We start from the raw sequence: 23,832 nt of genomic DNA on the forward strand, positions 1-23,832 counted from the left end.
CTTTATTGGATAACAGTACAATATAGTAATAGTAGTTTTGAAAATGCAATTACTCCTGAATTATTTTCAAGCCTGTAAACTCAGAAGCCCTATCTGTAGCATACAATGCTTCATGTACTACAAACTAACTAATATAAACTGGATTAAAGTCTGCTTACACCTGCATGCCCTAGAGCCTGTGCTCCACAATGAGCCACTGCAACGAGACGCTCGCTCACTGCAACTAGAGAGGAGCCCCCGCTCACCACAACTAGAGAAGAGCCTACACAGCAATGAAGATCCAGCACAGCCAAACACATACAATAAATAATTTTTGAAAGGAAAAAAAAACCACGCTTACAAAAATAAATTAGCTATAAAAATATTGCACACCAAAGACAGTGATTTTTTGATTTCCTGGGTCACTGGCTCCTTCAGTCAGAAGGCTTATGAGAACACTCTGTTCCTCAAAGGAATGACGCGGTCAGACAGTTGGTTTCACTTTTCTTTCACACACTTCTGATTCCCTACCACATGTGATTCTATTGACCTCTGCACTATACCATTCCAGGCACTGATACATATCCACACATTTCCTTCCAACACATACCCTCTCTTATTGTATACTCTGATTAACTCGCAAACTGTTGACACACATTTTGCTCATATTGCCACCTTTCTTTCTCTTTTTCTACTGAGGTAACACTGGTTTATAACACTGCACAAGTTGCATGCGTCCAACATTAGACTTCTGTACACACTGTAACACGCTCACCTCTGTTTTTCAAACTGCCTCCCACCCTCTCCTATATGGTTCTAACAGACATTGGGTTGATTCCCACTCTAAGTAACTTAGCAGACCCCGGCGGCTTTAATCACTACAGTCACAGATGCAAGCAACAGTGAGGTCTGGGGCTGAACAGTGAGGATGCAGCCTGGCTGAGTGACACACAGGGACTCTGCTCTGCATTCACATTAGTAACCTGCTTCCTCCCTCCTTCTGTGCTCTGGAACCAAAACTAGGCCACAGAGTCTCTAACAAAGAATGACTTGAGGGAATGGAGAACTACCACTGCTCTTGAAAGTTTTTGTTTAGGGAGCACAAGTACCACGTGGTTTTAAATATTCATAGCTATAAAGGAAGAGGGGGAATGACATCATAAAAGGTATGTAGTGCTTATAAAGTAAAGCTGTGGCTGGTAGGCTGGGGCTATGGCAGGGGCCCAGTTGGAAGAAGGTTGTGGGTAAGAATGAATATTCAGAAGTTATCTACCTATTGGAATTTTTCAACAAATCATGATCACAACATAAAAGATGTGAAATTTTTTAGTTAACTCACAGAAGCCAAATAACAAGATTAAGGAAGTCATTAAGGACTTCCCTCGTGGCTCAGACAGTAAAAAATCCGCCTGCAATGCAGGAGACATGGGCTCGAGCCTCAGGTCAGGAAGATTCCCTGGAAAAGGGAATGGCAACCCTCACCAGTATTCTTGTCCGGGAAATCCCATGGACAGAGAAGCCTGGCGGCCTACAGTCCATGGAGCTGCAGAGTCGGACATGACTGAGTGACTAACACACAGAAGTCAAACTATAATATTAAGAAAGTCATTAAGTAAATAACATTAAGCAGGAGCTACAGAGGAACTGTACCACAGCTCACCTTCCAAACTTGTCTTTTTTGTTGAAGTCTGCACCAGTATTCAGCAGAAGGTTTAGGCACTCCAAATTACTACCCAGGAAAAATACAATGAGAAGATGCAACTGTCAATAATTTTATGATGAAATGGATAGGTTTAAGTAAGTATAAAAGTACATTTTCAAATGAGGGCAGAGTGAATAAAATACTATGATTTATATTTTACAAAACAACAACAGAAAAACCTGCCATGATCAGCTATCTTTTTCTTAAAAAAAGTAAAAATTGTGTTAACATACCCTCCAGCTGCAGCTGCATGTAGACAGGTCCTGCCAAAATCATCTGGGGTATCTATATCAAATCCTACAAGAATGAATACATCTTACATAATACTATATGCATGTTACTTTATATTAAAGCATTACATTAACAATTAAAAAATCATACCCCATCATACACAAAACTATGACTTACAAATAGGTACAAATTAATTTATAACAGATTAGTAATGTATTTTTTTTTAATTACCACTAAAAGCCTGGGGTTTTTTAAAAACATGCTAGAGTACTTGTTTAAAAGTCATAGGATACAATGGAATATTATTCAGCAATAGAAAGAAATGAAGTACTACTGATACATACTTATAACACTGGATGACCCTTCAGAACATTTCTAAGTGAAAAAAAAAAATCAGTCAAAAAACCACGTTAGGTGATTCCACCTCTACAACCTATCTAGGATAGGTAACTTTAGAGATAGAAAGTAGATTACTGATTAGTAAGGGCTGGGGGAGGGAAGAAATGGGGAACTGATGCCAAATGAAATTTATCTGGGTGCAGGCGGTAGCGAAAATGTTTTAAAACCCAGTGTAGTCATGGTCATGTATCTCTGAGAATATACTAAATTGTAAGATACATGAACATTTTGGGGGGGGTGCAGTGTGCCACGCTGCACTGCGTGTGGGATCTCAGTTCCCACACGGGCACAGAAACTGCACCCCCTGCCTTGACAAGTGTGGAATCTTAACCACTGGACTGCCAGGGAAGCCCCATGAATGGTTTCTTGGTAAAACTTTTTCCTTTGCTACTGATGGATTACTACTAATACTGAGAAGAGAGTTTTATAATTCTCTTTCATAGATAAATGGCTATGTGATTACTTGTGGCACACATACACTAAAACACTCAAAACACAATCACCTCACTTAAAAGGTATCACTGAGGGCTTCCCTGGTGGCTCAGTGGTAAAGAACGCACCTGCAGATGCAGAAGACGCAGGTTCAATCCCTGATTCGGGGAGATCCCACACGCCGCAGTGCAACTGAGCCCGTGCACCACGGCTGCGCAGCCTGCTCCCTGGAGCCTGGGAGCCCTGGCTCCTGAAGCCGGCATGCCTAGAGCCCGAGTTCTGCACCGACAGGCCAGTGTAATGGGACGCTCCTCAGCACAACTACAGAGCAGCCCCTGCTCTCCCCAACTAGGAAAGAGCCCTCGCCGCAGCAACGACCCAACAAAGCCAAGGGGAGGAAAAAAGGTATCATTAAGAAAAACTCAGAAGGGTCTGTCTCACAATACGCTAATTTTTCCCAGAAACTTTCCCATAATCCTTTCAGCACTCATAAGTATTAATAATATATAAAATCTGTTCAACTTTTATAACATGCTAATAGAATATCATTTAAAGTAAAATCTTATATATTTAGTACTTCTATGCATTTTAATAAAGATCTTTATAGTAATATTTATATTAACAGAAAGCTACTGATCCTGTTTTGTTTCAAACTATGTGGCATTTTAAAACAGTAATTAAATATGGTATGAATTTCAGACCTAGAAGATACTGTGAACTGGTCACTGGCTCTCAAAAAGGAACCATGCAAAAGATATTTTGCTTCCAGACATAAAGGGACTACTTCAGAAATATTCCACATGCCATTCCCCAACTAAGAGAGAGGAAGAAATCACTAGAATAAAATCTTTCCCAGAGTTGAAGAGAATATCAAATCTTAAAGGGCCCAACATCTTCTAAGAGGGGTTAATAAATGATCCATACTTGGATGTATTTGTATATAATTTTGCAAAAGCAAGATGGAGGGGAGTTTGGGGGAAGCATAAAAGAGGATAATTTGTCTGTGAAGGTTCCACTCACCAGAAGAAAGAAGTTTCCTACAGCAATCTGAAAAACCACTTAAGGCTGCCAAATGGAGGGGGAACATTCCATGTATGCCACGTCTAAAGCAAAGAGGACAGTATCTTTACCACAATGCGAGAAAAAGGCAATCACTTAAGTAAAAAGAAACTACTTAACCTCTCCAGCAACTCTCCTCTTAGAGTAGGGTTTTTCGAGCTCAGACTACTGTCACTGTGGACCTCCTGTGGGTCTGTGTGTGTTGGGGAGACAGCAGGACATCCCCAGTGCCCCTGGGCTCGACCCACACTGGATGACATTAGCTCTCTCCCCAAATCAGGACAACCAAAAATGACTCCAGACATTTGTCTCAGGAGCAAAAATCATCCCACCTGGTTTGCCATCAAGGATCATTATCACAAGGCAAAATGTTTTGCTTAAGACTGTTCACTACAGTAATTTTTCCCAGCAGTAAAAAACCAGAAGTAAGTTGTGTTTGTAAATGAGGAGAATGAATAAACTGTGAAATCTTTACACAAGAATTAAATTTTATAAAACAAATCAACTAGAGTTACTTACAGAGATGAGGAAAGAAAAAAAAGCCGCAATTTATATTTACATGGCTAAATCAACAACTGCGTGTGAAAAAAAGTTATGAAGCGTACAGTAGCATACCATTTTTAGAAAGCTTAAAAGAAAATTTAAAACATATTTATGAACATATAAAAGTATAATAAAAATTTAAAAATACACATAAGAATGATAAGCATCAATTTAAGTAGGGTGTGTATTTCTGCAGAGCATGCAAGAGAATCCATCTTTCAAACAAAATTTTACATGGAAACTTTAATATATTAGTCATAATCCATAAACAATTGGGATAAAAAACATAAAAAGACCCAATGATGTCGTATTAAACATTCTATTACATCATCAACACAAAGAGGAAAAAGCTCACGCAAGAGAGAACCACACTGAGAAAAGCCACGCGCTCCCTGGCAAGCCATCAACGCCTGGCATGCACTTACTTGGCGGTGTCGGCCCCACTCGTGATGAGGGTGTTGATGAGCAGCTCGTGGCCATACCTTGCCGCTATGTGCAAAGGAGTGTTGCCATTCTTATCTTCACAGTCAATTACAGCTCCTGCAGTAAAGGAGGAATAAAATCCATAGATTTCATCCACAGCACAGTTACTGGGTCAGGCACTGGGACTACAGATTTTATACTTAAAGCAAGTTTGTGAACTGAGCATGAGATTTTAATAGATTTAAAAATCAGAAGACAGTCTGCAATGCCTCATGAATTATTTGATCATGAGTTTATTCCTACCCTTTCCTTGCCAAATGAGAACAGCTATTGTCTTAAGTATCAATACTACTTACAAACAGTTCTTTGGAACATGGCTTGGGAAACACTGCCTTAAAGTAATGTACCCAAAAGTTCTTTTTATTTAGAAGTTTAGCTTGCCTAGTACTAATTCAAATACAAAATAATACAAGCTAAGAAATGAAAATGCTAAAAAGTTCAAAATATTCAAAAAGGGAAAGAGAAACGCAACTGAGTTTTGTCAATATATAATACAAAACTGCAGTGGAAAGGCAGTTATTTTTCTATTTAGCATGTTTTTTTAAAAGCCAGTACTAACTGCTAGTGATATTATATAAATAATATAAGTGAAACAATACAGAAATAAATGAAAAATGACTATAAAAGATACTTGCACATGGCATATAAAATTCTTCATTATCTGATTTTCATGAGATATGATATCAAATGTCAAAAATATGTATACTGCTATGACAATTCCTCAATACCATTCACTATGTGGATGCTTTTACTATACTTTAGAAAAAAAACAAACAGAAATACTTTTTACCACTCTGGATAATGGTTTGTGATCTGGAGAATCTACCATGGAGGGCAGTCATGTGCAGTGGAGTTTTTCCATCTTTGCTCTGAAATAGACACAAAGAAGTTTTAAAATTCTGGTTATATTCGTAACACGTAAATGTTCATTTTATTTTGAATATCCTCTTGCAACTTTATTTTGTATGACTATTACTCAAGTGTTAGGTTTAATAAATGTCTATGGCAGTAAAACAGCTATCTGAAATTATGAACTAATGTTTTAGCATGTATACCATAAAGCACAAATACACAATGCCTACAGTTTATAGACGGTCCCAAGTGGTAGGTGTGTTATAATCTTAATATCACTCCTATTTCACAGGTGGGGGAACTGAAGAACAAGGATACTAATGATTTGACCAAGGTCACGTCATTGGAAGTGGTACACCCAGGATTTGCTGCCCAAGGTTCAAAATTTTCACATTGCTACAATTCTTTTGTCCTAAAAGAAATGCTGAATCCTTCCCTGACCAAGGAAAAGTGAATGTCAGAATTAACTTCAGCCACTATAATTCACTTTAGAAACTTTATACATTATTTAGTTTATAATTACATGTCATCAACATTGTTAACTATTTTCTCAAATTACTTAAGATAATAAACCAGACTGGTCATGCATGTGTATTCAACATAGAAATTCTGAAATTTCAGAGGAATTCCAAATATGAAGAAAAACAATGCTTGAATTACGTGATATCTTTTACTGTGACTTAGATAAAGTCTTTTCTTCCCTCAATTATTTTGTTAATCAAAACATACATGTGATTGTCACAAAGGAAGAAGTATTTGGGGTACTCTGGTTATCTAACCAAAATTTAAAGTATAGGGTGGGGGTGAGAAAAGGTATAATAGCTATCTGGCTTGACAACTGGATATATTGCATGAAATTGTGTTTTTTTTTTACTTTCAACACACATACTATAGAGTTTCTATCCTCTAAAGTAACTGATTACAGAATAAGCACTTGAAGAATGGAGGGAAAAAAGGCAGTAAGTGATATCGTCAGTGTGGCTGGGTTCATGATAAGCAAGGTTATGAAAAACCAGACCTATATTGCTCTTTTTATAAAAACATTCACTTACATCTAAATAGTATTTTGTAGGACAATCAATTTAAAAACTTACAAATTGAAAATAATTACGAACCTAAATTTACATTCCAAATATAAGTCATCCACAATTTGATCAGGTTAGAAACATTAAAATAGAGGATGAAATGGGAGAAAAGATGAAGGAGAAAGGTGACTTGATAAGGAGGACTTGAGGGTCAGCAAGTATGATTTTCTTTCTTATAAGGCAAATAGCCTGGAAAATCCCATGGACGGAAAAGCCTAGTAGGCTACAGTTCATGTGGTTGCAAAGAGTTGGACACGACTGAGCAACTTCACTTTCACTTTTCACTTCCAAATAACCATTTGACAAATATAGGAAACACTGGTGTCAGGAATGAAGATATATTCTTGAATGAAAACACATTCTTATTACTCAAAAACTCACTACTATCAACAGTTTTTATATAATGTCAGGGTTGGACGGTACCCAGAAATCAACACCCTGGAGAGAGTGTTTCAGTAAGCTTGGTGCTAAGGTAACTGGACAGCTGCACATCAGCAGGAAGTCAGACATCCTCAGACAAGACCAAAGCAACTTTTATGAAATCAGTTTTAAATCAATGTCATGACCTGTTGTCTTCAAATCTACTTCACCACCACATCTTAACTGCTTTGCTAAAATATTCCCTTGTCATGTGTAAAATCCACCATTGAATTTTCTAAATCATTAAGGAAGTAACATCAAATAGAACCATTGATAAGAGCAAGTAACCCCCTTGTAGAAATAATTCTCATCTCTACATTTCAAAAGAAAGCACAGACTTAAAAATAACCACAGGTAGTCAGCTACGTAGGCAATGACACATGAACCAAATAATCAATTATCTTCAAACTATAGTAACTGCTTGTCTAAACGGCACTGTATAAGATAAACAGAAAGCTTAATTTTTACTGAGCAACTGATAAACTAAAAAATGCGTAACAGTTAATGATGTAAGTAAGTCTCTCTTACTCCAAGATACTTAATATTTAACAAAGATAATTTTAACTATAGTCATTTTATCAATAAATCTAGACTAAAAATATCTGATGAGGTCTTTTCATTTGAAAAATGTTAGATAATTTCAAATATTTTTATTTTGAAATACTCTTCACTAAAAAAATATTACTAGGCTTTTGAGGAAACAAGTAATGAATTTTCCACTCCTGTAAGAATTTTTTTCCTGAGCACTGATTATCCAAACAGCAGGAATTCTTCAAATCAAAATAGGCAGTTCAAATTTGTTATTAGGAAATTTTTAGAAGTTATTTAAGTTATTAAAAATAAAACTTCCGTAGGTGATCTGACTGAGAACTGAAAGCTGTAAACGTCTTTTCTTAAAAGAGACACTCATACCAGAGAAGTTTTTTTAAAAAATACATCATGCTCTTTGCTTCCATGGTTTGGTACGTGTAACTTCTGTCCTTTAGCTGGCAGGGGCAACTTAGAGCCATGACCTAAATACAGACGGGCCTGCTGCCACTACAGCTGTCAGCGTGGGTCAGAGGCATTGTTAAAAGAGGTTTCCAAGTTAGAGGTGAGAAAACAGACTCCTTTCCCGACCCTCTGAAAGACACCAGCTCATCACACCTACAAAGGGAGCTGGAATTTTATGTAATTAAGCTTTGAAAACATTCCAAGCTTAAATGTTTTTACTAATCCTAAATGGTTCTATTTTTTTTTTTTAATGGTTCCTTTTTTTCATACCACAAGCCATACCACAAGGTTTGGCAAGTGTTCAAAGAATGAATTAATAAATTAATACAGACACAATCAGTGAAAGCAACTTGGAAAATATAAATGACCATTACACATTATAAAGTAGTTATGCTCAAAATTGTGGTTACATGTGCATTTCCAAAGACTTATGCAGTAAAAGTACATTTATTGTGGCTCCAGAGCTTTTATGTATTTCTAAAACTCAAATGCTCACTCTTCAAAGCGACTGACCAAAAATCAACTATTCCTTGTATGTAAAACACTGATATTCATCTTTTAACTTTTCTAACATTGTGAAAAATTTCAAAACAGGAAAGTTGAAATAATATTACTGTGAACACCCATATGCATACCACCTAGAGTCTACTGCTAACATTTTACTATATGAACATTATCATACATTAGTCTCTCCTCCCAACCCACGCTATTGATTTTTTTTTTCTTTTTAACCAAGCTGTGTGGTATATAGAACAAGGGATGAAACCCATGCCAGCTCAGAATGTTAACCACTGGACTGCCAGGGAAGTCCCTAAATGATATTTTTCAAAATTAGCTACAGATAACGCTACTTATTACCTCTAAAACACTTTGGTATGTGTATCATTAACTAAGGTTCAATATTAGCTTGGTTTGTAACCTTCTAAGGAAACATTTACATGCAATGAGGCCTATGAAATCTTAAATGTACCACTTGATGAGTTTTGACCTTCATTCATATAACCCAAAGTTGTCAAAATACAGGACATTACCACCATACCAGAAAGTTCCCCCATGCCTTTTTATCAATCCCTCCTCCCAGTGACAATAACTGTCCTGTTTTCTACCCACAACTATAGATAGTCTGGCACCCCATTACTATTTTGTCTGTTCTAAAATCTTATGTAAGTGGGAACAGTGAACAAATTCTTGTGTAACACTTTTATTCAGCATAGTACTTTTCAAGTCTTATCTGTGTATGTACCAGTAACTCATTCCTTTTTATTGCTAAATGGTGTGTGCTACCAACAGTATTAATACAGTGAAACCGAAATACTAGAAGGGATTCTGATTTGACTTCCTACCTTCATATTGACATCGGCCCCATTGCCTACTAGAAGCTCTAAACACAATGCTCCATGTGTAGATGCAGCAGCAAAGTGCAAAGGAGTAAACCCTTTTTCATTCTTTTGATTTACATTAGCACCAGAATCTATCAGTTCATTCACGACAACATCCTGTCCATTGTAGCAGGCTACGTGAAGAGGTGTATTTCCATAGGCGTTTGGTTCATTCATCTATTGGAAGACAAAAATGTCAATGTTAATGCAGTCTTCCTAATTATTAGTGTTGTGAGCTACCTTAACAACATTATGATTGAAATCAAATTATTAAAGTGAGAGACAGGGAAAAATAATACAGATAAGGCTCATAATTTTAAACTTATTTTAAAAAAATGAACATAACTACAGCATTTTGGTGTCAAATAGATTTTGTACCATCAGGGAATATAATTCATATATACAATGTCTACTTCAAGATAAAACTGAATGATTCCAAGGGATATTTTAGGAAAATAAAAACATATTTTAAAAAGCATTCTACATAATACACAATTATAGAATTAATTCTAAGAGTCATGAAAAATGAACACAAACTGAAAATTTCAGTATATACTGAAAAACACACATATTTTCTCCTGGTTCGTTTACAGTGACCAAAGATGAAAGTTGGTTTTTAGTAGACAGCAAGATTTTTTAAAAATGAGTAGTATCCTTTCCTATTTATTTAACTCATTTTTTCAACAAACTTAGGCTCTAGATATTTTCCAGCCTATATACTGATATACTGATATGTTACCAAAACGAATATGCTCTAAACAACATAATCAATACTGAGAAATAATTCATGTAATCTTTCTATTCCTTAAAAAATATATTGGATTAATATTTTCAAGTTTACACAGCTTTCAGGTAATGAAGAATTTTACCTTTGCCTCCGTGCTCTGGGAGGTAACCCATGGCACGCCTGATAGACATGTCCTTATCTAGGCTGGGAGCTGGCCACCCTGCCCCAGAGTAGAGTTAGCACAGTGGGTGGTCTTTGGGGGCGGCGGGCAGGGCCACAAAGAACAGCCATGTGATTTGGGGGAAGGGCTTTGGATCGCTTGGTCTCTGTGGACTGAAATCAATCACATGAGCAATTTTGATCAACCATGCCTATGTAGTGGAATCTCAACAAAACTGATAACAAAGCTCAGGCTGGCAATACTGCGTGCGTGCACCACACTCTGATGCTGGGAGATCAGAGTCCTAACTAACTGCAGGGAGAGGCAAGCGGGAGCTTTGTGTTTAGAACACTTGCGCGTCTCTTCTTTTGGCTGATCTTAATTTGTCATTTTCTGCGTAATAAATCATAACTGTGAGTATAAGAGTGCTTAGTGAGTTTCTGGAGTCCTTCTAGTGAATCATCAAAGCTGAAGGTAGTTCTGTGCCCTCTAACCTTGTGGTTGGGCCCAACTTATCACAACTTTAACATTTTCCTTTCTCAGATCTCCAGTAACAGAAATTAGAGGAACTGAAAAAGCCACATATAACTTTAGTCAAATCATCTAGATTTCATCACCAAAAGCTGGCAACCTAGAATAGATTCTCCCTTGGAGCTCCCAGAACTTTGAGAGATTACGTTTACTGCCTTCAGTCACCCACTTCATGGCCATTTGTTATGGCAGCTCTTAGAAGCTGAGTCATACAATCAGAGGCCGTGGGTCACTAAGTGGCTCCAAGTCTGACACTTTTTTGGAAGAACGCTCTCAGAGTTTATTTTGCTGCCAATAAAATATGCTTTAAAAATTGTCCCAGAACGGACTTGAAACAGTGACCAGAAGTAGGCTGTCTCATTTATCTAGATCAAGGGTCTCTTGGGCATTATAATCTCTGTGCTGAAACAGAGCTATAGAAGTGCTGAGTTGAAAAAAAAAACAAAACCTTTCATCTGTTTGCACTCTACAAGATTCTACCTGTGTTTGCCTTTCTGATCCCCATCTTTCAAAAATTACGTGCTTCACACAGTCCTTAAATTAGTAAATAGTTCAACCAGATCATCAACTATCTTTCTGTCTTTCCAGCTGATCTAAACTACCTCCCTTTCTCCTGGTTGTTTTAAATCAATGGCTCAGGGGTAAAGAATCTGCCTGCCAATGCAGGAGACAATAGGTTCAATCCATGGATTGGGATGATCTCCTGGAGAAGGAAATGGCAACCCACTTCAGTAATCCTGGGGAAATCCCATGGACAGAGGACCCTGGTGGTCTACAATCTATGGGGTCGTGAAAGAGTCGGACACGACTTAGCAACTAAACAACAACAAATAATCTGTGTTTTAAAGAACCAGATGAGTCTGTCAGACCTGTACCTAAAATAAGAGTAAATCTGCTAACTGAAAGTTGCTCAGTTGTGTCCAACTCTTTGCAACCCTATGGACTATATATATAGTCCATGGAATTCTCCAGGCCAGAATACTGGAGTGGGTAACCATTCCCTTCTCCAGGGGATCTTCCCAACACAGGGGTTGAAGCCAGGTCTCCTGCACTGCAGGCAGATTCTGTACCAGCTGAGCCACAGGGAAGCCCTGAATCTACCAAGGGTGGGGTGTAACATGCATGTGCCTCAAGGATGGACTGTGGGAGCTCCAGGTATTCTTAGCTACCCCAGTTCTATTACCAAATATATTCAGATGAAGCAAGCAACCCCTCCCTAACCAAACAGATTCATATAGTAAGGAACACTTGCAGCCGATGGGCCAGAAGCCTCTAGTTTCCCTGCCTACTTCTGACCAATACACTGTAATATGAACAGTTACAGTCATTTAAAGGAAATGTTAGACAAACTGGGCAAATACTACTGACAATAACCAAGCCACCTAGGAAAATAATCCAAGTATGCCTGATCTGCTGGTTTCCACAGTTGAAATGAAGCTACAGGGGGCTAGAATGTGATGGAAAAGGGAAACTTCTGTCAATCATTCATCTTTGGAAAGTATTCTACCTCTTAACACATTTGACTAACTTCACGTCTTGGTCAGACATCAGCAGACTGTATATTACATAAAGGAGTATAAACACAACACTATTAAAAGACAAAAATGTTACTGTAAGAAAACATCTTTTAAATTTGAAAAAACTTCCACTGACAATGAAATCACAAACACACAAAACGCTCCATTCTTCATCCTGCTTAGTACACCTACATCAACCCCAAGATCGAGAAGGTACTTGACCACGCTGATCATCCCGCTGGAGGCTGCTGCGTGGAGAGGCGTGTAAGACTTCTTGTCCTTGCATGTCACCTCAGCTCCGTGCGCCACAAGTAACTTCACTACTTCAATGTGACCTGAAAATGTGTTTATGAAGAAAAAAACAAGCAGAGAACATATGGAAAATATGAAATACAATACGATTCTGAAAATTTTTAAAGATAGGTAGAAATACAAGACAAAGCTCAACAAGTCACCACTTAATCATACTATAACCAGAGAGTGGGCACAAGGAAAAAATAAGAACTCAGGATAATTTTGATAAATGTTGACAGATGCCACAAAGAGCTGAAAATAATACATTTAATTTTCTTATCTGATGATGATCCTGCAATCCTCCTTTCACCTAGATCATGTTTCCAAGGTTGTTTTAAATACACTCTCAAGTTACTAAGCTAGCTTTTTATGTCTAATATGAGACATTAGTTTATGTTTGCATGCTTTAGTGGAATCTTCTATTCAGAAATCTGGGAGTGAATTTGGCATATTTCTTAAAAATGTCAAGTCTTTGGAACACTAAGCTAAAAACTTCTCTCTATTTCCAGCTGTCCTTAACAACCTTCGTTTGTTACTCACCCATGCTGATTCTCAAATCTCAGTGGTCTAAACCATTAGTGTTTTCTCATTAGCATTATGATAGCTTGTCAAGAGGGCTCTGCTCAGTCACTTAAGGATCCAGACACATGGAGCTGACACAGTCTTGAAGGCAGCTGGTCACTGTGCCAAGAAAGGGGACTACAGAGCTTCACACCATCAATCAAATGCTCTGGTCCAGAGGCCATGCTGCTTTCATTAGTCAGAACTAGTCTCAGGCTCCCTGCAACCATGCAAGGAGGCCAGGAAGGAGGACCTGTATCTGAAAGGTGAGAGAACCACTAGTCTCCTTTCCTCTCCTCACATCTTATCAGACTAGGTTATACAGTGCTTTCTCCTCCTCCCCAAAGCTTTCCCACCACTGTGCCTTTGTTCATGAAACTGATTTCTTCATTGTACAGAATGTTCTGCTTGGATGTTTCTTTCAAATCACTGCTATTAATCCGTGAAGAAGGCCATGTCAGTTCCTATCTTCCCTAGAAGTCTTATAAATAAGCCTTCTTATAAGTCTTCCAGTTCCCTAGAATTACATGGCCAAAAGCACACTCTACCTGCAAATACGATCTAATAAGCATATAATACCTTGTGATGTTTCTTATACTTGAATCATTATTTAACTAACACTTTAATTACTTTTATGTATTAGGTTCCCAAATACGGATCTTTAAAGGAAAATGTCATAGGTTCTTAACGTTCTCCTTCACGGTATACTTCAAACAAAACAGACACCCAATAAACATTTGTTGCCTTAAACAAGTTGTTCATGATGTCATTTTTAATACCCCTTTATAGGAAAGGAATATATAAAGTTAGTAACTATGAGATTTTCAAACACAGCACCCCACTCTCCTGAAAAAAGGATACTATAAGATGTATAAAGAATCAAGTATATTTGGTTGTTAATATATGTAAATTATCAATTAAAGTGTATACTTTCAGGTACTTTTTCCCATCTTAATATGAAAAATATCTACTATATTTTTAGGAAAGGAAAAATCAAAAGAATATCTATTAAATCATTAGATGTCAAAGTAAATGTGACTATCATATAAGAGCAGTAGCTGGTACAGAGATCTCTCAAGACAGACATGTTACTTCTCTGACCTACGGCTCTAGAAAAAACTACTACTTGGGTTTGTCATAACGTATTAAAAATCAGGACCTATAATACCTGGGAGGGTCACACATAAATGGAGCTTATTTAAACCAGTCAAATGCACATTATTCACTAACAGGCCAAAAAGAAACAAATTCTGATTTTTAAGACTAGAAGGGCCATAACACAAACATACTGGAAAAACTGTTCAAAATTAATATATCACTCTAAGTAAATGACGCAGATCATATTAACTGTGTAGATTCCAGGAAGTGTGAACTTTTCCTGACATTGATAAAAAACCTATTTTTAAAAGGTGCCATGCGTAAGCAAATTTACTATCTTAAAACTGACAAATATTTATTTAAGCACATTTCTGAAATATGCACAAATTTCTTTAATGGATCACTGAAAACATTAAGAAGAGGTCTTTCCATAGTCAGTTTGGTGTGACTTATTTAAAAGAAAAAAGGCAAGAGAGTTGTAGAGTGAAATAAATATATTGTTTTAGCTAGGCAGACCCTAGCCAGAATATGTATGTGTTTTCCTTATCAATATATAAAATGATGGTACCCAAGGGGACTAAATTTCATTCAATTTATCTGAGTGTATTTTCAGAAGATAGCATTCAGTAGATAAGCACGGCATACTTAATTCTGTAATCAGTAACAACATTCTTTAAAAATAATTATATCCAAGCAATGTAAGCTTGATAAATATAATCATTATCCTTTAAGAATCTGGAAAATTCTCTGTATTTTTCTTTTGTTCATGAATGTATAAATAAAACAAGCTATGTTTGTTTCTTTTTTTTTCTTTCAATTTTTACAGGAGTGCAGTTGGTTTAAAAAGTGTTAGTTTCTACTACACACCAAAGTGAATTAGCTACACACATACATATACCCACTCTTTTTTAGACCCCTCCCCGCACAGGTCATCACAGAGTACTGAGTGGGGTTCCCTGTGCTATACATTAGGTCTGCTTATTTTTATGGAAAGAAAAGGAGCAGAAAAAAAAAAACCAAAACCAAACACCATTTCATATCAACTCAAATTATGAACTGCTTTTAGAAGAAATAATGTAATGAATTGCTTACTAAAGTTATTAACCTTTATTTAGTACCCTCTATCTCAGAGTCATCACAGCAAGGTGACTGGATTTTGTTAAAAACACTGTGCAACAGAAAAGATGAGTGAGTAAACGGGATCTTAATGAAGGTTCATAGTAGGAGCAAATACAGGGGAGGGAGGGGAAAATGATCAATTCATCTGGGGTGAGAATGGAACTGAGAACTCAAGAGTATTTAGTCACAGCATAAGGATGAGAAGTAGAGCCTAAAGGGAAAAGCAGTCTCAGCCAGGAAACAGCAGGCAAAGAAGGAAATAAACTACAAGAATACATGGGATTCTAATGTTTCCTGGCCTAATACTGACAGAGTCTCTAGAGGTGACAGTGATCTGGACTTCAGGCCTGTCTAATAGACTAGGTAATAAATAGCTCCGTACTTTCACATATTTAGCTCCTTTTAATTCTGAACACCTAAAACAACTGAACAACTTTTGAAATTGGGTGTAAATACTCTTCTTTCTCCAAGCTTAAAGAAAGGAAGAGACAAGGAAAGAAACAATATTAACCTCTGAATGTTTACGCTCAAAAATTAAATGGACTGTGAGGCACAAAAAATACAGAATATCTTCTACAATCCGCAATCAGTCTAAAAAAATGACATTTAGCAGATCAAGGAAAACAAAGCCATCCAAGGACCCTGAGATACACACACACCCAATTAGAGACAACCCACAAAATTCTGTGGCCTTCGATTTTATGAAAACTGTTGTTTAGCCAAGCCTAACTCTTTGAAGATAAAAAGCCTAATACTCTCTTCTTAATGTGTGAAACTTTTACTATAAGTTATATAGTTTAAAATCAGAATAGTTGTTCCTAAACTGTCTTCAAGAATAAGCTATGCTAGAGTATTCAGAAAAATCCTCAAGGCTTTAATACAGAAAATCTATAGGCTGTGAGGAGACAGCAGGAGGACACCGCAGGAGACTTGCTTCTGGATATTTTACCTTCAATTAACAGAAGAAAACTGCCCATGACATAACTAGAGGCACAAACCTTTGGTGTGAGAGAAACACCAACAACCCCAGAGTTACTTCCATGATAGGCAAAGGATCTTCCTGGACTTGGGGTTACTGACAAATTACTTTGAGTTCATTTGGTTTCTTACATTTTTCTATTTTACAATTTTATACAGTAATTTTAAATCAATAATCTTCCATCAATCTTCTAGTTTTAAGAGAGAGCTAAGAAAAGACAAAAGTGAATGCAGGAAGTAATGGGAATGGCTGCAAAGAGAGGAGTTCCTTAACTCTACTTTAAGATGTCTCCATCCACGGCTTCCTTCCTGAGGCAGAGCCGAGCCCTGCAGGACCTGCAAAGTTAGGGGCACGTTGAGGTTCACTTTAGCCTGCGTGGTTTCGGCACCCACAAGCCAGCATCTTTTCTGTTCTTTCATAAGTATCCGAGGAAGGCTGACACATCTCTTCCCTGGCTGTCCAAGTCACCTCAAGAATCCATTAATGCTTGGCAGTGCTCTGCTCATGGAGTGGCCCAGGTCTTAAGCGGTCTGCCCCAGAACCATTTCCCCATGAACTCTGTTTCAGACAGCAGATTTTGGGGATCCTAAGACTTCTCAAGAATTCCTCCCCCTCCCGCCCGCCCCTTTCTGGCTGTGTGGCATAGTTTGTGGGATCCTAGTTCCCCGACCTGGGACTGAAAATATGCTCTTGGCAGTGAAAATGCAGTCCTAACCACTGGACCACCACGGAATTCCCCCAAGAATGTTAAAAGCAGAAAAACTGGTATCTGCACCTCAGTCTCTTTCTGTGCAATTACTGTGGCAGAAATCAAACATGATACACCTACTTAATCCAGTGCTTGGCCCACTGGTTTTCAAAAAAAATTATTTGTTTATTTTGGCTGCGCTAGGTCTTCACTGCTTGCTCAGGCTTTTTTCTAGCTGCGGTGAGCAGGGGCGACTCGAGCTGCGGTGCCTGGGCTTCCCACTGTGGCAGCTTCTCTTGCTGCCGAGCACGGGCTCCAGGAGTCACAGTTCATGGGCTCGGGAGCTGGGGTGCACGGGCTTAGTTGCCCTGCAGCACGTGGGATCTTCCTGGACCAAGGCTGGAATCTACATCCCCTGCACTGGCAGGCAGGCAGGCGCTTATCCACTGCACCACCAGGGAAGTCCAGTAACAGGCTTTCTAATACATCTTCACAACTTCTACCTTAATATCCCCATACAAAGATGTGATCAGGATGGCTATAAGAATGAGCTTTCAGTAAACACCAATCTAAACTCTGTATCCCAGGCTTCTATCTAGGATGTCTCTCCCTTCAAAGGTAAACAGAATTAATTTTAAACAGCTTTCAGGAGAACTGGGGAGAAGGCAATGGCAACCCACTCCAGTACTCTTGCCTGGAAAATCCCATGGATGGAGGAGCCTGGTAGGCTGCAGTCCATGGGGTCGCTAAGAGTCGGACACGACTGAACAACTTCACAGTCATTTTTCACTTCATGCATTGGAGAAGGAAATGGCAACCCACTCCAGTGTCCTTGTCTCGAGAATCCCAGGGACGGGGGAGCCTGGTGGGCTGCCGTCTATGGGGTCGCACAGAGTCGGACACGACTCACACGACTTGGCGGCAGCAGCGGTGGCAAGAGAACTGGACCCAAGGTACCCCTGTCCTTGCCAGCCTCCCCCACCACAAAGCTGGTTTCACTTGAGCAGCAAACTGAGATATAACTTCTCACTATCCTAAAAGATATACTATACAAATGCAAGAATGACAACGTTCAACTTTTCCTTAACACTTAATATCAAAAAATAAATAAATAAAACACATACCCATATATGCTGCCCAGTGGATAGCACGTCTATCTTTCTTGTCAAAAGCGTTAATATTGGCACCTCTAGACAAGAGTAATTTGACCATCTGGAATGAAAATAAACATAATTTCATCAAAATTGAGAAGGAGAACTGTTTATGAATATCTATCATGAAGACTCATCTCAAATCTCTCTGGCACTGAATTTCTGCACTTGCAGAAACACTAGATTATATACTGAATGCTTTAACATAATTTAATAAACAGGACAAAATACAACAAAAGGTTTTACTGTGGTTGTTATTGAAGTCAGGCATCAATATCTTTTAAGGATGCCACTCTGTGTCCTTTTATTTTATGAACTAAGCACAAATCTGGGAAGTATAAAGGGAGAGTATTTAACAATATGTTTTATTCCTTTTTTTATAGTTCAAGTATTCTTTAAATTCAAAGTGCTTCTGATTCCAGAAATGTCTTAAATTTAATTCAAACACAAATGAAGTGTCCATAATATGATTAGACCTGAAGGCCACTGCAGTCTACTTATCTCAAAACATACCAAGAGTAATTATTTCCATTATATCTAAACATATTTACAATACTTTCCCTGCTGGAAAGGGCATTGCAGATGTCAAAAAGGGACTCATCTAGTGACCGGAACTGCAGTGGGGGCAAAAACTCTTTATGTGGCAAAAACCGGGAAGAAGAGTGAAAAGAGCACTGCAGCAACTGTTTCTCAGCCAGTGAACCCTGGGAATGTCACTTTACTTTTCCTTTTTAAATCAAGGTATAGTTGATTTACAATGCGTCAGGTAGACAGCAAAGTGATTCAGTTAAATATACACATATATATTTTTCAAACTCTTCTCCATTATAGGTTATTATAAGATATTAAATGTAGTTCCCTCTGCTGCACAGCAGAACCATTTATATTTACTTGAGTTTCTGCGTCTGCAAAAAAAATGAAGGACTGAACAAGCTGGCCTCAAAAGGTCTTCTAACCGAGTCTCGTCTTCCATGTACATACGTGAGCCCCACTCTCTGCTATAACACACCTAACATTAGTCAATGCTTGTTGTATAATATAACTACTATTTTTTTAAACTGTTTTCTTTTGATGGCCTCTCATTAATGAAATTTTGACAAATGTTCAAAATAAACTGTAAGAAAATGTTTTCTACACTCTAAACTCCCTCTGCAACCACCTTTCTGAGAGAACAATGAAACAGCGCTGACTCCCTAGATATTTTTTCCTTCAATGACAGAAAAAACTTTTCACATTGTTTTACAGTTAGTAGCATTGGTTGGGGCTGTATCTGATAAATTTCTAAATGTGAGAAAGGTAGATCATGAATTATGATGAAATAAAGTCTGAGGGTTTGAAGAAGGTAAACATAAATAAAAAGGAGTGAGACAGCCAAGTTCATTAATTTATTAACGGGGTTGGGGGCGCAGAGAGAATCACTGAGGGAGGAGCACACCTACCTCCCCATGGCCACTGAAAGCTGCATGATGCAGTGCAGTTCTTCCTGCCCGATCGGACACGTTTACATTACTCAGAAGAGGAACTAAGGCTTCTGCGCACTTGACAGCTTTGTTAGCAGCTGCTATGTGTAACGGGGTTTGCCAGTTTTTGTCTCGAGCATTAACATCTGCAGAATGCTTCAACAGTACCTGAACTGCTTCCTGAAACACATGAAGATATAAGTTACATAAGACAAATGACTTAAAGGCTTTAGAAATTGTACATGCAAGATGGAAAAACAGTTTCTTGAGGAAATAAAAAGTTTGGTAGAACCTGCTATAAACAAGCCAGAAAACAAAATACCTTGAACTAAAGGCAGTACTCAGAGCCATGCAAGATACAGCAAGATAAAATATTCCCTTTGTCCATCCTCCAACTGAGGCATAGCCATCAATCTCCATCAAAATGTACAAGAAGAAATACTGATGAATATTCTTCAAAAACATTCATCACTACTCTTGCTTTTCTCGATGGTGAGATACAATTAATTTATAATTTCAAAGCTTTAAAAATTACATTTATCACTTTGCCATTAAATACAAAAAAATTTAAAACATACGATTTCCCAAGGTATTACACACGCTGTATTTTACAAAATGAAAAATCACTAGGATCTAGTTCATTAGAGTGAGAGAGTGAGTGAGGCGGGGAGGGAAGAAAGGAAGTCTTTGCTGTGATTCTGCCTTGTGGGAAAGTTGTGTTAACAAGGCCAACTAACGGTTTACTATTCAAAGTGGCTGGTCTCCCAGAACACAAGGAAAATGTCACAACACATCCATAAACTGGACTCAAGGCCAAATCAAAAGGAATTCAGTAAGCCATCAGTATTAAGCAATATAATCAGAACTAAACATAGCAAAAATCTTCTCCTTGCAGGGACAATCCTATTTTTGGCAGAGGAGCAACAAACTATATACAAAATGAAAAAGACCAGAAGCAAATTATCTCAGTTCTGTCATTTACAAGGTATAACTATTCAAGTCTAGTAAAACTGACCCCTGGTCTTCTTATCAGTAAAGGGGTAGCACCTGCCCACCACTCCTTTCAAGACTGCTATCAGGCAAAAAAAGCTAACATACACAGTGCTCAAAAGATTAGAATTACTATAACCATGCAACACAGCAAGGAACACCAAACAAAATACTATTTTTCATGATTCGCATATAGCCTTTGAAATAAAAAGTAATCGGGACGGTCTGAAATCTGGGAAACGGCAAAAGGCTGGAGAGATGCCCATCAATCAATCAATCTGCCAAGTAGTTAATCAAGGGCATGCAGAGGCCTGCCCTGTGACCTCACAATTCCACTCCAACTATTCTACCCAAGAGAAAATTTAAAAGATCTATCTGAAAATGTCATAGCAATCTTTTGTTTACTCATAAGTCAAAAAAGAAATGTAAATGTCCACCTATAGGAAAATAGATAAAACTGTTGCATATACATACAGGGAAACACTACTTCGCAATAAAAAGAAATGAACCACCAATGTACACAACAAAAAGGACAAACTGCAAAAGAAGTCAAGATGTAAGAGTACACACTGTATGATTCCATTCTTACAAAATTCTAGAACAGGCAAAATTACTCCATGGTGAGAGAAATTAGAACAGTGTTCGCCTCTGGGGACAGGCGGGACCGACTGAAAAGGGCCATGAAGGCACCGGCTGGAGTGACGGAATCGTCAAAATCTAGTCTCGGAAAAACGCTGCATAGGTGTACACATCTGCCAAAACTCAAGACTACACACTTAAAGTCTGTGCATTTTACTGTAACTCATATTTCAATTTAAAAAAGGGAACACAGGGAAAACATACATATAGAGGAAGATGTACTCAGAATCATGGAGAAGAGGGTACAAGCACTGTCAGGACTCTCTATAACATTCTCATGGGAGATAATTAAAAGCAACGTGAATAATTTATAATTGGGTAAATTGGGCAAATACAGCATACTATAGATGATAGGTTTGCCTTAATTACTTCCAACTAGAATGTACAATGCATACCTTTAAGTTTCTGAAAAGTGTGTGGAATATTTATGTTCCATGAGTACAATCAAAGCTATACTTCTGTTTCACAGAAAAGCAAGAATAAACCCAGTTTACAGTTGACGGTGGGTAAGATGGCATCCACCACAACGGCTCAGACTCTAGAATCAGGACAGACTAGTCTGAATCCTGAGTCCACTGCCAGGGACTTAACGGTGTACCCCCATGTTCACACAGTGAAGTCCTGCCTCCCGCCACCAAAGTGTATTTAGGAGGGAAAGAAAGATGAGACGGTAAGGGAGAGGCCCTAAACTGATAGACTGACCGCATTTTAAGGCCAGGAAGAGAGTCTCCCCTCTCCCTCTGTCTCACCAAACATGAGGATGCAGAGAGAAGGCAGACATCGCAGGCCAGGAAGAGAGGCCTCGTTGAAACTGACCCCGCTGAACCTTCCTGTGGAACGGTTAGCCTCCAGAGTGTGAGAAAATACATTTCTGTTGTATAAGCCACCCAGCCTGTGGTATTCTGTTATGGCAGGTGAGCTAATATTGACACCATTTACAATTCAGAACAATATAGGCAAGTGTCATATCACAACAGCAGTGACCTTTGACAATTTAGAGAAAACTGGCTTCCCTGATGGCTTGGATAGTAAAGAATCTGCCTGCAATGCACAAGACCCTAGGGTTCGATCTCTGGGTTAGGAAGATCCCCTGGAGAAGGGAATGGGAACCTACTCCAGTATTCTTGCCTGGACAACTCCATGGACAGAGGAGCCTGGTGGGTTACATAGTCCATGGGGTCACAAGAGTGGGACACGACTTAGCGACTAAACTACCACCAGAGGTACACATATGTACATATGTGTAAGAAACACTGCAGGTGGCCTTGACTTCAAACAAACAAGTTAAACCCTAGAACACTGATTTAAATATGATTATGAAATATGGGGATGGGGTGATAACAAAAGTTTAAATAATATCTGAAGAGTATTTATTCATAGCTTGGGGTCAGGCACAGCGAAAAGAAGGGCTAACACATTTGCGAATAAATACAATGTTTGGGTGAACCAGTAATACTTCACACGGTGATCTATTTTAAACTCAGTTATCTTGACAGAACTAAAATGATAATTCTTGGGGTTATATTAAAAAACAATAAACACATATCCTTCAGAGGATCCAGTGTGATATGGCTTTTTTAAAATAAATAAATAAATAAATACACATACACAGCCCTAACATTCAGAAATCGATCTATTCAGAATACCCCTCATTTACAGAGAGCTGAATTGTATATGACACTTGAAGAAGGACAGTCACAAACCAGTGGTGGAGAAAAGATGAGGCAGCCAGGCAATAGGAGGTATGTCATGGAGGGGGAGTTGGAATGGGGGTACTTCACCAGAAGCAGTCTTTCTCAACCCAAGTTCAGCGAGGAAATTAACCCTTAAGACATCCACTGTCCATGAAGAGTTAACTTCTATGAAAGACTAAACTTAATTTTAGGTTGAAAAGTTTAAACTTATTAGGATTAGCTTTCTAACCCACAGCTTGCCCTTAAGTTCAAGCTATATACATAATTTAAAAAAAACAGCAGTTAGGTCTCTGGGTGGAACCTGCAATCTGCCTCTAATGTTAATTATTTTAAGAAGTTCTGGCCTGTTATCCCTACAGATAATCAAAGTGTTCTTCCTGATAATTTAATCTGGCAAAACTCCACTAAATTTAAGTCACATTCCCAAGAGTCATGCCAAAAAAATAGGTAAATATGATTAACTTACCAAAAAGTTGCAATGATGGTAACGCTTATCTTCCTTAATTGCCTTTATCGAAAGAAACTTCTTTACAAGATATTACCATGAATTTCAGAGTTCAAAGTATCTTGGTGAATATGTCTTAGTTTCCAGAATTCCCAGATTTGCCTTAGATTACCCAGCTAGAATGTGGCAGGTGACACCTGAAGCCAGTTTCCCCCAGTCCAG

General features: G+C 38.2%; 1 protein-coding gene across 5 annotated transcripts in view; it reads right to left on the reverse strand.

The window, feature by feature from the left end:
* Positions 1–23,832, reverse strand: part of ANKRD28 (ankyrin repeat domain 28) — a 195,498-nt gene that overhangs the window by 35,894 nt on the left and 135,772 nt on the right. For all 5 annotated transcript variants that reach the window (XM_065943348.1, XM_065943352.1, XM_065943349.1 and 2 more), the window contains 9 exons: positions 19,822–20,022; positions 18,356–18,443; positions 12,685–12,827; positions 9,522–9,734; positions 5,619–5,697; positions 4,771–4,885; positions 3,764–3,846; positions 1,915–1,978; positions 1,640–1,708 (listed from right to left, as the gene is read on the reverse strand). In XM_065943348.1, coding sequence (XP_065799420.1) covers positions 1,640–1,708; positions 1,915–1,978; positions 3,764–3,846; positions 4,771–4,885; positions 5,619–5,697; positions 9,522–9,734; positions 12,685–12,827; positions 18,356–18,443; positions 19,822–20,022 — 1,055 coding nt within the window. The remainder of the gene's footprint in view (positions 1–1,639; positions 1,709–1,914; positions 1,979–3,763; positions 3,847–4,770; positions 4,886–5,618; positions 5,698–9,521; positions 9,735–12,684; positions 12,828–18,355; positions 18,444–19,821; positions 20,023–23,832) is intronic.

The sequence above is a fragment of the Muntiacus reevesi genome, chromosome 8 (assembly GCF_963930625.1).
Source record: "Muntiacus reevesi chromosome 8, mMunRee1.1, whole genome shotgun sequence".
In the NCBI taxonomy this organism is placed as follows: Eukaryota; Metazoa; Chordata; class Mammalia; order Artiodactyla; family Cervidae; genus Muntiacus; species Muntiacus reevesi.